General features: G+C 47.9%; 1 protein-coding gene across 1 annotated transcript; it reads right to left on the bottom strand.

The window, feature by feature from the left end:
* Positions 1-5,018: 5,018 nt before the first annotated feature.
* Positions 5,019-12,015, bottom strand: LOC309578533 (neuropeptide Y receptor type 2-like; the record flags this gene model as incomplete). Its single annotated transcript, XM_082291251.1, has 2 exons — positions 11,896-12,015; positions 5,019-6,220 (listed from the first exon to the last, which is right to left on the bottom strand). The coding sequence occupies exon 2, from the start codon at positions 6,201-6,203 to the stop codon at positions 5,019-5,021; it is 1,185 nt and encodes a 394-aa protein (XP_082147377.1). The 5' UTR covers positions 6,204-6,220; positions 11,896-12,015.
* Between the last annotated feature and the right edge of the window lie 80 nt (positions 12,016-12,095).

Raw genomic sequence — 12,095 nt, forward strand, 5'->3', positions numbered from 1 at the left:
GGAGAGGACTGGACTAATGAAGATTTCCTCCTGTGAGCTCCATGAGGCATCTGCACTCTTCCTTCTGAACTCATTACAGTGAACAGAACATAGACCAGAAAAAGCATTCTTTGCTGGCTATAAATCATGAGTGACACTAAGATATTGCTATTAGCAGCAGAAAAATGCTTTCCTCCCCCAACCTCATCCAGCCCCGTGTACATTCAACACTTTGGCAAAGGGTGATGGGGTGTCTGGATGGAAAATTAAATAGAAGTTGTGTTGTCTGAAGATAAACTGGTACCTCCCTCGGTGTGAGTGACTTTGTCTTTTTCTGATTTGTCTTTTAACTTAAAAAACACTGAGACTAGAGATAAGGATGAGCTTTAAAACCCTAGCCTTTGTCCCCTCCCAGGCTCTCCTGAACAAATCCTGTCTCTGAAATGAGCTCAAAAAGATAAATATTCTGGCAGTAATATGCAATATTATTTTTGGCACTCGAAGAATCTCAAGCTAGATAAGGGAAAACTGAAAGGAAGACAAAGCTTTGGTTTTTTCAAATGCAAGGGACCAAATTCTGCTCACCCACATGAACCCAGAATCCTTTCTTTTTTTCCAGATTATTGCAGTAATTCCTGATTTTCACCAGAGTAGCTGATTATGGGGCCTTATTTAAAACCCAGCACATTCAGAGACCCTGGTGGAATCACACAATAACAGAACTGAAAGACAAAGGCATGCGAAGACAGCGCCAACTCCCCGGCTCCTGCACAAAGGCTAATTTGGTTTCAGACCATGTTAGCTGTTAACAATGATAAGATTAACACCTGATGTCAAGGGAAAGGCTGAACTGTCTGAGATCTCCTTCAGCAGAACAGAACTCATTCCAGCCCCTCCGGCATATTAACATTTGCTAGAGGAACGGCCTCTTTCCTGGACTAGTATGTATTTCCCTATAGAGCCTTTGTGTAAAGCTCAGAGCAGTGTTTCTGCTGATACAGTTGTGAGTGTGTTGAATAAAACATGTGCCATTTGACATTGTTTGCTTGGGCTTCCATGGAGAATGGGAGAGGGCACCTATTACTGTAAGGCAGAGAGCCATGAGGGGCTGAATTTGGCCTTTCTAGGAGCAGGATGAAGCTCAGACAAATGCAGGAGTGTGTCACGTTTTTGATTCTGAGAGAGCCCTGACCAAAGGACCCAGCTTGCCCTGCATTGATTTAAGTGCCAGCTGTCCATATTGCCTTAAAACAAGGAAAAGTAAAAAGCCCAAACCTTGGCTCTCTGTACGTGCATTACCTCGTTCCAGACATGTATGCTTTGGAAATTAAATGAGAAGGGATTTTCAGAACAAGCTAAGTGTTTTAGAGGCAAAATTTCTAGTGCTCAGAAAGACTCCTGTGTCCAAAGCACGGCCTGTGCCCTGTGAATTTCAGTGTACTTTTTCAAGGCTGGAAGTCTGATAAGAGACTCTGGTTCTCAAGAGCTTTTAGAGCATCCTGTTCTAGGCAACAACAGTTATTAATGCTGCTGGTTTTAAACTAAGAAGTTGCCACATCTCAGCTGTTCTTGGATTTGACTGGCATGTGAGGAATGGTTGCATGGAATAGCTAGAGGCATTACCATGTGTTGTGTCTATTCAAAGTTAATAATTTTCTAGGCAATTAAGAACTGTTCCATGGTACATTTCATAATACAAGATTTGTATGATGTGACCAGAAGGAGTGTCCTAGCATAAGAAATAGGATATTTCTAAGGGAATTCAGAATCTCCTTCCTAAAAGCTGTGAAATATCCTCGGGTCAGTTCAGTGAAGCAGCATATTGAGAAGGATGTCAGCAAGAATCAGGAAGAGCCCTAGAGGAAATTTGTTTGCCCACCAGGAACAACACTGCCTTCCAGATAAGCTTTCATGAAACACTTGTTCATTTTCATTTCTGTCACTGTGTCTCCAGCTCTGTAATGAAATACCTTATCCCTGTCAGCTGTTGTGCCAGTGACAGGAGTCATTCTGTCCCACGTCAGTAACACCAGGGCCAGCTCTGCAGAGAGGAGCCCAGCTGGCCAGGCAGTCACAGATGTGCCTTTGACAAGGAGCAAGCATGGGAAGATGACTCCAAGATTATCTGTAACTACTAAAGGATACACCCTTGACACCCACAGAGCAGGGTCATACCCTGTCCTGAGCTCTAAATAGTTAAAAAGCTTTAAAAGCTGCTGGCCTTTGGTTTCATGGAGCTCATCATGGCAGTAAGGCCATCTTTAGCAGAGTGTTAATATTTGGGGAACCTTCATCTCCAACCAATTTCTGTTTCATGGAAACAAATTAATTCTTGTCTTCTATGCAGTCACAATAGTCAAAACATACTCTTTATCTGCTCTGATCACCTCTTGTTAAGCAGCTTTGCTTCCTTGCTCCCCACCTTCTCTTGTTCTGTTTGGTACTGGACACTAAGGCCACTTTCCCTCAATAGAGGCATCATGGTTTTCCACAGGAACGTGTATGCACAACTAAGGGCTGTATTCCTTGCAGCAGTGGGTGTGGAAGGTTGTAACTTTTTCCAATGGCAAGGAAAAAACAGCGAGCTCACTGGCACAAATCTATCAGTGAAGCTGCACAAGTGTATTAAACAGAGCAAACAAGAACTTGCTGTTACCCTTCAAGTAAATAGTTTCTCCTTCTCAGTTTGCTCCAGCATAAAAATTCCTCTGCCCTGTAAATGCCACTGCCAGTATTTATTTTTTAAGAACTTGGATCTGTTTATTTATTTATCCATATTTAGTTTAAAAGTCTAGGCTCAAAATTAAACAGTCATTCATAATGTCATTATCTGCCTTGCTCTGCAGTCAGATACCGTGTGTGGTGTCACAGGACAAAACCTTTGGCAAGGCCTCTAGAAGAGCAATTTAGCTCCTCATCCATCTTGCCTGGCAGCATGATTGGCTTCCAAGCTTGCACTGCTAAATTTGTTATTTTACTCTGACTTATATTATTGAGTGTTAAATCACTTTCTGAAGTGTTTATTGGTAATAGTTGAATTCTTTCCACCCATTTGATCTACTTTTGAAACATAAACATTTCCTTGTATATTGGAGATTGATGGAAAGGTGGGGAGAGTTCCTCAGGAGGATGGATTGTAGAAATGACCAGCTCATTAAGTAGGGACAGAATTTACCAGGGCTGTGGAGGAGAATATCCTCCCCCTTCCATCAGGATGAAACAGCAAACTCCCTCTGCCACTCCACAGCACTCACATGAGCAGGGTTAACTTGTGTCTTGGTTCTCCCATCATGTCTTGGCCTGTCAGGAAGCAGAGGACCCGTTTACTGGAACACCAATGACTTCCTGACAGGATCTTCATAGATCCTGAATTTCCCTGAATAGAAAGCCAGGCTGTGATCTGCAGGATCAGGTGCTGAAGAGGTTATTAGGCATCAATTTGCCCATGCTTCCAAGTGTGAAGTGTGGTATTCAGCCCCTGCCTGGCACCGATGTCTCTTGGGAAGGAACCAGAAACAACTTTCTTATACCTATTTAGGAAAATGGAGCAGAGGATCAGAGATCAGAAATAAACAAAGAGCTTAAAATCTAGTCTGGCAGTTGGAAGCTGAGCTGGAGAACAAGGGCCAGAGGCAGGTCAAGCTGGAGAGGAGGCAGAATTTCAAATAAGCCCTTTGGCAATTGATCTCTTGAGGACCCAGATGTGACAGCCCAGCAGCCTGATCCAGGCCAATGTACTCAGTACTGCAGGTCTTCTTACCTCTTGTCTTTGCTTCAGTGAAGATCTACAAATCAAAGTTTTTATTTCCATTTTTTTTTTAATGAGGAGGTCTGTTGAGTCTCTTTCCTACATCTGGGAGTTACTTTCCAATCTGATGAACACTGACTTTTAGAGATGACACCAAGATCACAGTAGCAATCAAGGCTCCTTTGATGGCAGAGCTAAAAATACACTCCCCAGCTGACACAAGCCTTCAGGAGGAGAACATACAGTTTGGTTGGAAAGAATATATCTTCCTTAGTCTCCATGCCTTCTGCCAGAGGACACCACATCTGTGACAACCGTGCAAGCAGGTTACATCTGTCTTCTGAAATGAAGCAGCCGTGTACAGACCCATACTACTGCCAGCCTCAGCAGGAGGAAAGCTTTAAACCCTCTGAGTGCCTTGGAGAATGGTTTCGTTGGCAGTTTTGCCTCTCTGGTCATGTTGGCATCTGTCAAGTTATTGCATGGCAGGAGCCACATCTTAGGGTCTTTAGCAATCCATTAGGTTCAGTTTCAGTCCTGTTAATCAGCTGCTCCAGGTCTTTCCTATCTGTTTCCCTTCCTGCTCTCCTCCCTGCTAATTCCCGGGTGCTGGCACTCAAGTCCTGCCTAATGAGGCATTCCCAAAGCCCTGCTTCTGCACTTGTAAAGGAGACTGTGGTAAGTAGTGCCACTGCCACCTCCTGGGCTTTCTGAGGACTTGAGCACATCCCGTGGGCTGCAAATGCACATTTATGCAAATGCTGGGCAAGAGATCATGGATTGCCCAGCTCAGTCTGTGCCAGCCCACTCCCTCCCCAGGTCAGAGGAGTGATGGCACTAACAATCAGATGTTTGCAGAACAGAGTGCAGGTCCTCCTCCCCTTGGAGGCATTAGCTAAAGATGGATCATTAAGGTTTTTGTGTGGGAGACGTGCAGATGAACAATCACACACAGTTCCACATTTGTAATGTGTAATGTGTCGGGGGTAAAAGGTTGTGCAACCCACTTTGGCAAATGGAAATAGCAAGAAGGGTGTGTTTTTCTGGCTAAATGAAAGCCTTCTCTGTGGGTTATTTTTTCATGCATAACTTGAATACAGCAAAAGGAAAATTTCATTTCTTTGGTCAGACAAAAATACACCAGATTTATTGTTTTGAGAGATACAGGGGGTATTTCTACATGGCTGCTGTAGCTATAATTGGCAGCACAATGTTCTGTCAAAAAAAGGCATTCACCCAAGAATGTCTCTGGGCCCAGCCAGCCTCAATCCTGGAGGTGGATGTCCCATCCCTAAACTTCTGTGGGCAGTGATCCATTGCCAGGAGTCTGTTTGATGCTCCCATTTAGGGTGTTGGCCCTGAAGACGTATGACCTCCCTCTAACTGAGCCTTCAGTGTGGATGCTTTCTGGCTTGTTCTGGCAGCGGAAGAACATAAGGAAGCCATTCCGGTAGTTCTTGTTCATCCATCCATAAAGCAGGGGGTTGGCAAATGTAGAGCACATGGCCCCAACATGGAAGACAGTGTACAGGAGTTTGTAGTCATGGAAGATAAGAACCAGATCAAGATCAATGGCAAGCTGAAATATGTGGAAGGGGAGCCAACAGACTGCAAATACCACAACTACCATCACTAGCATTTTGGTTGTCTTCCTCCTCCGGCACTGGTTTTCATTCCTGGAAGTGGGACTGACATGGTTTTTCAGCTTGAACCAGATCCTGGTGTAGGCATAACAAATAATTGCAAGCGGAAGAACATACTGCAGGAGAAGCATGGACAGACTGTAGATGGTGGCATCTCTGTTGTTACCAGAGGGCCATTTTTCTGAGCAAACAGCCATTTTGAGGTTAATGGATGGGATTTCCTCATATCGGTACTCCCTGAAGATGGCCAGAGGCCCTGCTAGGACAGCTGCTGCCAGCCACATGACAGCTATGATGGTGAAGCTGAGCCTCTTGGAAATCCTGCTGTCCAGGTGGAAAACGATGCAGCGGTACCGATCCAGGGCAATCACAGTCAGGGTGAGAGTGGACACATGAACACTCAGAGCTTGAGCATAAGGAACCAGGTGACAAAGGACAGCTCCAAACTTCCACTCGTCCAGCAGGGTGTACACAAGGGTGAAAGGCAGACAGAGTGTGTCCACCATCAGGTCTGCCAGGGCCAGATTAGCTATGAAGAAGTTCGTGACAGTCCTCATGGTCTTGTACTTCACTATGATGTAGATGACCAGGGAGTTTCCAATGAAGCCCAGCAGAATGATGAGGGAGTAGGCAGCAATCAAGATGACCTGGACCCCCAGGATCTTGGTGCTGTCCATCATAACACTGCGGGACCCAGAGAGACCCTGGGTAGGAGTGACAAAGTCCTTGGCATGCCAGCCGTGTGGCAGCTTCTCATCTAATGCTGTCTTCTCCATGGTGAATGTGCTGTTGGCTCCCTCCAATGGTCCCGTGCCTGGCCTGAGACTTTCCATAAGGAGGAGAAGGAGGTCTGGAACACAGATATAGCAGAAGTGAGAGTACAGGTGACACTCATCTTTGATGAGATTTACTTGCTTGCAAAAATTCCTGAGTGCTTTAAGAACTAGGAAAGGAGAGAAAAAAGGCACTCTCAAAGTCAAGGTGTTCTTCTCCACCTCCCCATAACAATTTATTTATTTCCAGATTGTGTACCAGGTTTTTTTCAGTCTCTTATTTCTCACCTCTCCAGGTGAAAATATCTCTCCCACTGTCTCTGCACAAGTCTCTGCCACTGACCTGCTAGTGATGCTACCACTCAATCCACCCAGTTCTGCCTGCTCTCCCTCCCAGTAATGTGAGTAGCACAACTAATGCCATTTTATGAGCCACTCTCTATGACCAAATGTGTCACATAGTCATTCCCTGACCCTCATTATCAGCCCCTCAAGGTCCTGTGAAACAGCTACACAAACCAGTTTTCTTCTTCCTTCTCCTGCCAGTCTCAGGGTTCCCAGGCATCAGGCAATTGTTGCCTTCCTTGCTGGCTTTGAAGGTCACAGGCACCCAGCCAGACAGGTGCTGTTTGTGTCCCCATCACAGAACCGGGAAGTGTTGACAGCACATAGAGCACAGTTACAAGTCCTAAGTAAGGAACTACTGGACAGTGAGACCCATGGACCCTATGGCCAGAGGACACCTCCACCATCCTCTGCTTTCTCCAAAGATTCAGTGAGTAGCTCATATTCTTTTATAAGATTTTTGAGTCTACATTATGATTATCACAATGATACAACAAATCATGTACTAGGATTTGGCCCAATCTGAAGAGGGTCCAGGTGATTATAAATTATAAGTTGTATTATAAATTCTGTATTACTTAGGTGATTAGAAATCATAAATTATTTATAAATTCTGTATTTTGCTATTTGTAGATTGTACTATGTTGATTCTGCTTGTAGAAATCCTGTGCTGTTTCAATGATAAATTCTGTTCTACACTAATCATAATACCCTGATAAAGAAACAAAGCTTTAACTGTCACCATGATTTAGTGCCACCTTCATTCTGCCAAGGATCCCTAAAAGAATCTCTCTGTCCTGTCAATGTTGGAGATACCCAGGCATCGACTGGCTTAACAGAGGAGGGAGCTCCTACAGGGACATGCATGTGCAGGGCATAAACCACTGAAGCTGTGAACAAGCCTCCCACGGAGCTGCTGCTGCACATCCAGGCACCGAGAGCCAGAGCCCCAGCGTCCGTCAGCCTCCTGCCACGTGGTGCTCAAATGCCTGTGTGAGACAGCTTTGGGAGCAGGGAGCCCAAGGAGCCAGGACTGATGCAGCCTGGAACCCCTGGCTGGCATTCGGTGCCATTGGAAGAGCAGAGTGCTGTCACAGCAGGGTGTTCATTGAATCCAAACACAGCAGGAGAAAAGCCAGCTCTGTTACTGGCTCCTCCTCAGCCTCCGTGGCTCAGAAGTGCTGTGGGCTACGTGGAGAGGGGTGGACACGGCCCCTCACATATCCCCCTCTCCCCAGCACTGTGAGTGGGGCCCCATGCCCACTGCAGACTTAAACAAAAGTGAGCAAAAGTCGTCACTGTGCCCAGGCAGGGAGGTCTGCAAAGCACTGTGTTTTCTCTGACCTGCAGAGAGGGGGGAAAATGCCCTTTCACTAAGGGAGGGAGGCAAAGGGCTTAAATGAATTGGGAATTAGAGGCAGACTGCTGGGTATCTTCTCAGGCTCCTTGAGGAAGGAATTGGGATTTTCCCAGAAAAGATGTGAGCACTACTGACTGGATGTTAGTGGGCTTCCTGCAAGTCCCATGCAAGCCAAAGGTTTAAGGACAGCCTGTCCTTGGGAGGGGAGAATGCTTTGCAATTACATTGCAACCTAAACTAAAATGGCTGCTTGTCCTGTCATCCCTCCTCAGAGCAAGGGTTGTGATTCCCCCTCAGGAGCTGCTCCCAGGAATCTGCCTGGCTGGCTGCAGAGGCCCAGCAGAAGAGACCTGAAGTAAAACCACCCCTGCTGGCACCCTTTCTCCTTCCCTCTCTGTGTGCAACTGCCTGCCTAACATCTCACTCTGCAGACTGATGTATGCCAGTGGTTCCTGTAAATGAGGTTGTTTGGCTCAGACACTGTGAGATAGTGGACACCATGTAGCTACTGCTAGGAGGGTAGGAAGCAGAGGAAAAAATAGGTGGATCTGCTAGGTCAGGGTTTGTTTAAGGGTGGTCTCAGACCTCCACAACACCGCTGCCCCAGCCTTGGAAAGACCAAGAGGAGGTTCCAACTTCTAAGGCAGGACAGGGCAGCTCAGAGCCATGCCATACAGTGGGTGCAGTGGAAAGCTGAGCAGGGGAACAGCAGGGCACTGGGAAGGTGGCACAGCCACAGCTTCTTTGGCAGAGCCTGACCCCCTGGCAGACACCTGTGCTGCTGCTGCTGGCCCTAAGCAAACCCTACTGCCAAGAGAGCAAGGTCAGCCAAGCAAACAGAGCAAGTGCTGGGGACGCTTGTGGTGGCTGTACTTTCCCTGCTCGCGCTCCATCTGGGATTTATACCTTCTGCATTGTCCAGTGTTACTTTATCACTTGTCATCCCCTTTTCTGTGGCTTGCCTGTTCCATTTATCTTCAGTACCCAAGCCCTGGCACCACATCAGTGGACACTCCCTTCTCTTTTTCTCCATCTCATCCACCAACTGGCTGCCAGCTCCCGCACTCACATCTCAGCCCATTTCCTTTTGCTGGAGACTGGCAGCTACCCACCATCTGAGAGGAGCCAGGAACATCATGGTTACTGGAGCTGTTTCACTTCCTAACAAAATGTCCTTAATGGAGTTACTATTTGATTTTGTTTGTTTTGTTTTTTCTCCAAAGGGGAACTATTACAAATCAATTAAGACATTTTAATTAAGAGACAAAATGGTTATAATAAATGTTCCCACTCCAGGGGCTGCCTGGACATCGCTGGGATGCTGCTAGGAGTGGACTGAGGTCTGTTCCAGCAAGTAATGGAAGTGCTGGCATATGTGTAGGCCACTGTCAGGCCCTGTGCCTAACTGGTCTGCCAGACGAGATGAAAAAATCCTTGGAGTTGAGAGCCAACTGCTTTTGGGACAAGAAAGCAGCAGGAGAGACCAGGAAGAGGTAGAAATACTATCTAGGTCCTTTCTTCTGTGCTGAGTTGTCGTGAAGGGATTCAGAAACAGGGCGCTGCCCATACCAAGATAACCTTAACCCTCACCCTCTCCTCCAGCTGAGGTTCAGCCTGAAGCAGGGCTGGAACCCAGGGATGGCTCTCAGTGAGACAGAGAGCTGTTCCCTGTGCCAGCAGGCTTCAGCCTTTGGGAAGTAGGGAAGCACAGAGGAGCCCTTCACTCTGCACACTGCTGTCAATGACTGGGACAGTGACCAAAATGACAGCTCCAAAATCCATTCCTACAGAGGACCTAGACCAGGTGCCCTGGGACTCACCCACCTCTGCTTCCTGGGGACACTCCAGCTCCCTCCATGTCCCTGCAGCAGCCCCAGGCACTCAGCCAGACTGGAAGAGGCACATTCAGACCTGGAAAAGCCATCCATAAAGCCTGGCATGGTTCAGAAAGCAGGGCTGGAGGGGTGGGCAGAGGGCTGGAGAAAACAGAGCTTGTTAATTAGAATTTCTCTTTTTGTCCAAGCAGTGGGACTGGAGTCCATGGATTCAAAAGGAGGGAATGCAGGGACTAGGGCCAGTCTCTGCTCTTTGGTTAACGACAAACTCTTTCTACAGCAGTGCTGGAGTGTGAGGGCTAAGGCTGATGGATACTTCCATGGCTTGGCTCATTGATTTATTCCATGCTTGTCCTTCCTCCAAAGCAGCTCAACTCCACCAAATCCCTTAATCTCCAGCAGCCCAGTCAGGAGCACTGACTCATCCCATTCCCAGACCCATCTCCAGACAGATGTCCGTGACAAGGAAGTCTGAGACCATCCCTCATCACCAGTGGTCACCCTGGGCCAAGCCACCTTCTACCACCTTCATTCCCTTCCAACACTCAAGAGGCAGCAGTGTTCAGTGTCCCTGCACCCCACAGCACACACTTAAGGGAGGAGAACACAATAAATGGAGATATGGAGGCTAACCAGCCCACCAGAGACCACACTGCACATCCACAGCAGGGCTTGGACAGAGCCCAAGTTTTCTAACTCCAGCCACCTGCATTCACCACCAGAGAGGACTCTGCATCTCAGCACAACACCTGAACATAAATCTCAGGAACTGCATGAAAATGCAAACCGTGACTGATGGAGTGGAATGAATTTTGTCTTCTCTGTGGAATGGGCAGGTTTCAGGACAAACAGCAGCTCTGGAGGATTTTCTGAAGCCAAAGAACAGATAGAAATTATCCCAGGTCCTTCCATCCCCAGTGAAGGTGTGATTGCCTTGCTGTGACACTCTGGCAAAAGGGAAGACTCTCTGACCTGCCCACCATCTGCTGCAGCTTTTAAAGTTATCTATCCAGCTCAGGGCCACTGGTGCAGAAACCTCATGGCATCAGATGCTCATTGCCACCCAGAACTGCTCCTGAGGGATCCCAGCATAGAACTGGCACTTGGAGACAAAGTGCAAGGAGGAGGAGGAGATACACCAGGGATTTCTTGTGGTTCCTCACACTAAATATTTTCATGTCCCTGCCTAGGCTGGAGCCATGGAAGACTCTGAAGGGGCCAGTGAGGATGCCGTGGTCAGTCAGCTCAGGACAGGATGAAAAAGGAGGTGGTGAGAAGAGATCTGTTTGGCAGGGATACTTGATTTGTCATGGGAATTTATCTTACAGAACGCAGGGGGAGCAGTGCAGGGCCCTCTGCCCTGTGGGACGTGCCATGGGAGCAGAGCAAGGCTGGCTGGGACACAGGGATCAAGGGGTGACACGGCGATGGAGACACACCAGTTTCTGGGGCTGCAGAAAGGAAGAGACAGCGTGGTGGATGGATCCTGGTTAACCTGGGGAATCTGTTACCTCCTGAAATTTATGGAGTCTGGGACAGGTGAGACAGTGAAGCAGAGGGAAATAACAACTCACTAACAGAACAAACAGGGAGAAAACCCAGTATCCTGCTTTGGGACAGACCAGAAACTCTGTAGGTGAAATGCAGCTGCAGCAGGACTATAGGAGGATTTCCCTGTTCAAGGACTAACATACAGCTGGTGCTGAGAGAAGGCAAGCACCGATTTTCCTCCTGTATCCCATATCCCTCTTTGCATCTCCCTCTCTAAGGACACCGATCTGTGGCAGAGAGCCGAGTGCCAGCAGCGTGTGCAGTCCCGGCACGGAGGAGCTGACAGAGGTTTGTACGAAGCCACGAGGAGGCAGACTGCAGGAGAGATCAGGATTTCTCAGACAGCCGTGCACCTCAGCCCCACACCTGCACCTCTGGAGCTGTATGTGGCCAGGTTCCGCAGCACCCTGGAGCAACCTGCTCCCCTGATTACTCTCACTCAGCATCCTGCTTTCCACACTCCCTGCTTCTGCTCAGGGACCTTTCAAAACTCTCCTGCCAGTATTTCTTGTTTGCTTTCTCTATTCCAGCTCTCAGGGCTGTCAGTCCTCAAATACAGTTTCCCAAAGATGCTCGGACCTTTTTTGCCTGAACCATATGGCATGGACAAGACCTGGCCCCATCTCAGCCCTGCTGCTGAGATGAGCCCTCCCTGACCCACCTGCAAAGGCCAGAGCATCCTCCTCCTCCAGGAACCGAGCTGCTCACCTCCAGTTACTGCCTCATCGCTGGCCAGGACGGAGCGCTTGGTCCTCTCCACTCTCTGGAAGTCAACCTGTGGCAAAGGGGTGAAAAGCACTTTTCTGCAACTGTCCTCGGAGAAGAGAGAAAGTCAGGTGAGGATCTGGGCTGCTGGAGAGT

Source organism: Coloeus monedula, assembly GCF_965178545.1.
Source record: "Coloeus monedula genome assembly, chromosome: 15".
Taxonomy (NCBI): domain Eukaryota; kingdom Metazoa; phylum Chordata; class Aves; order Passeriformes; family Corvidae; genus Coloeus; species Coloeus monedula.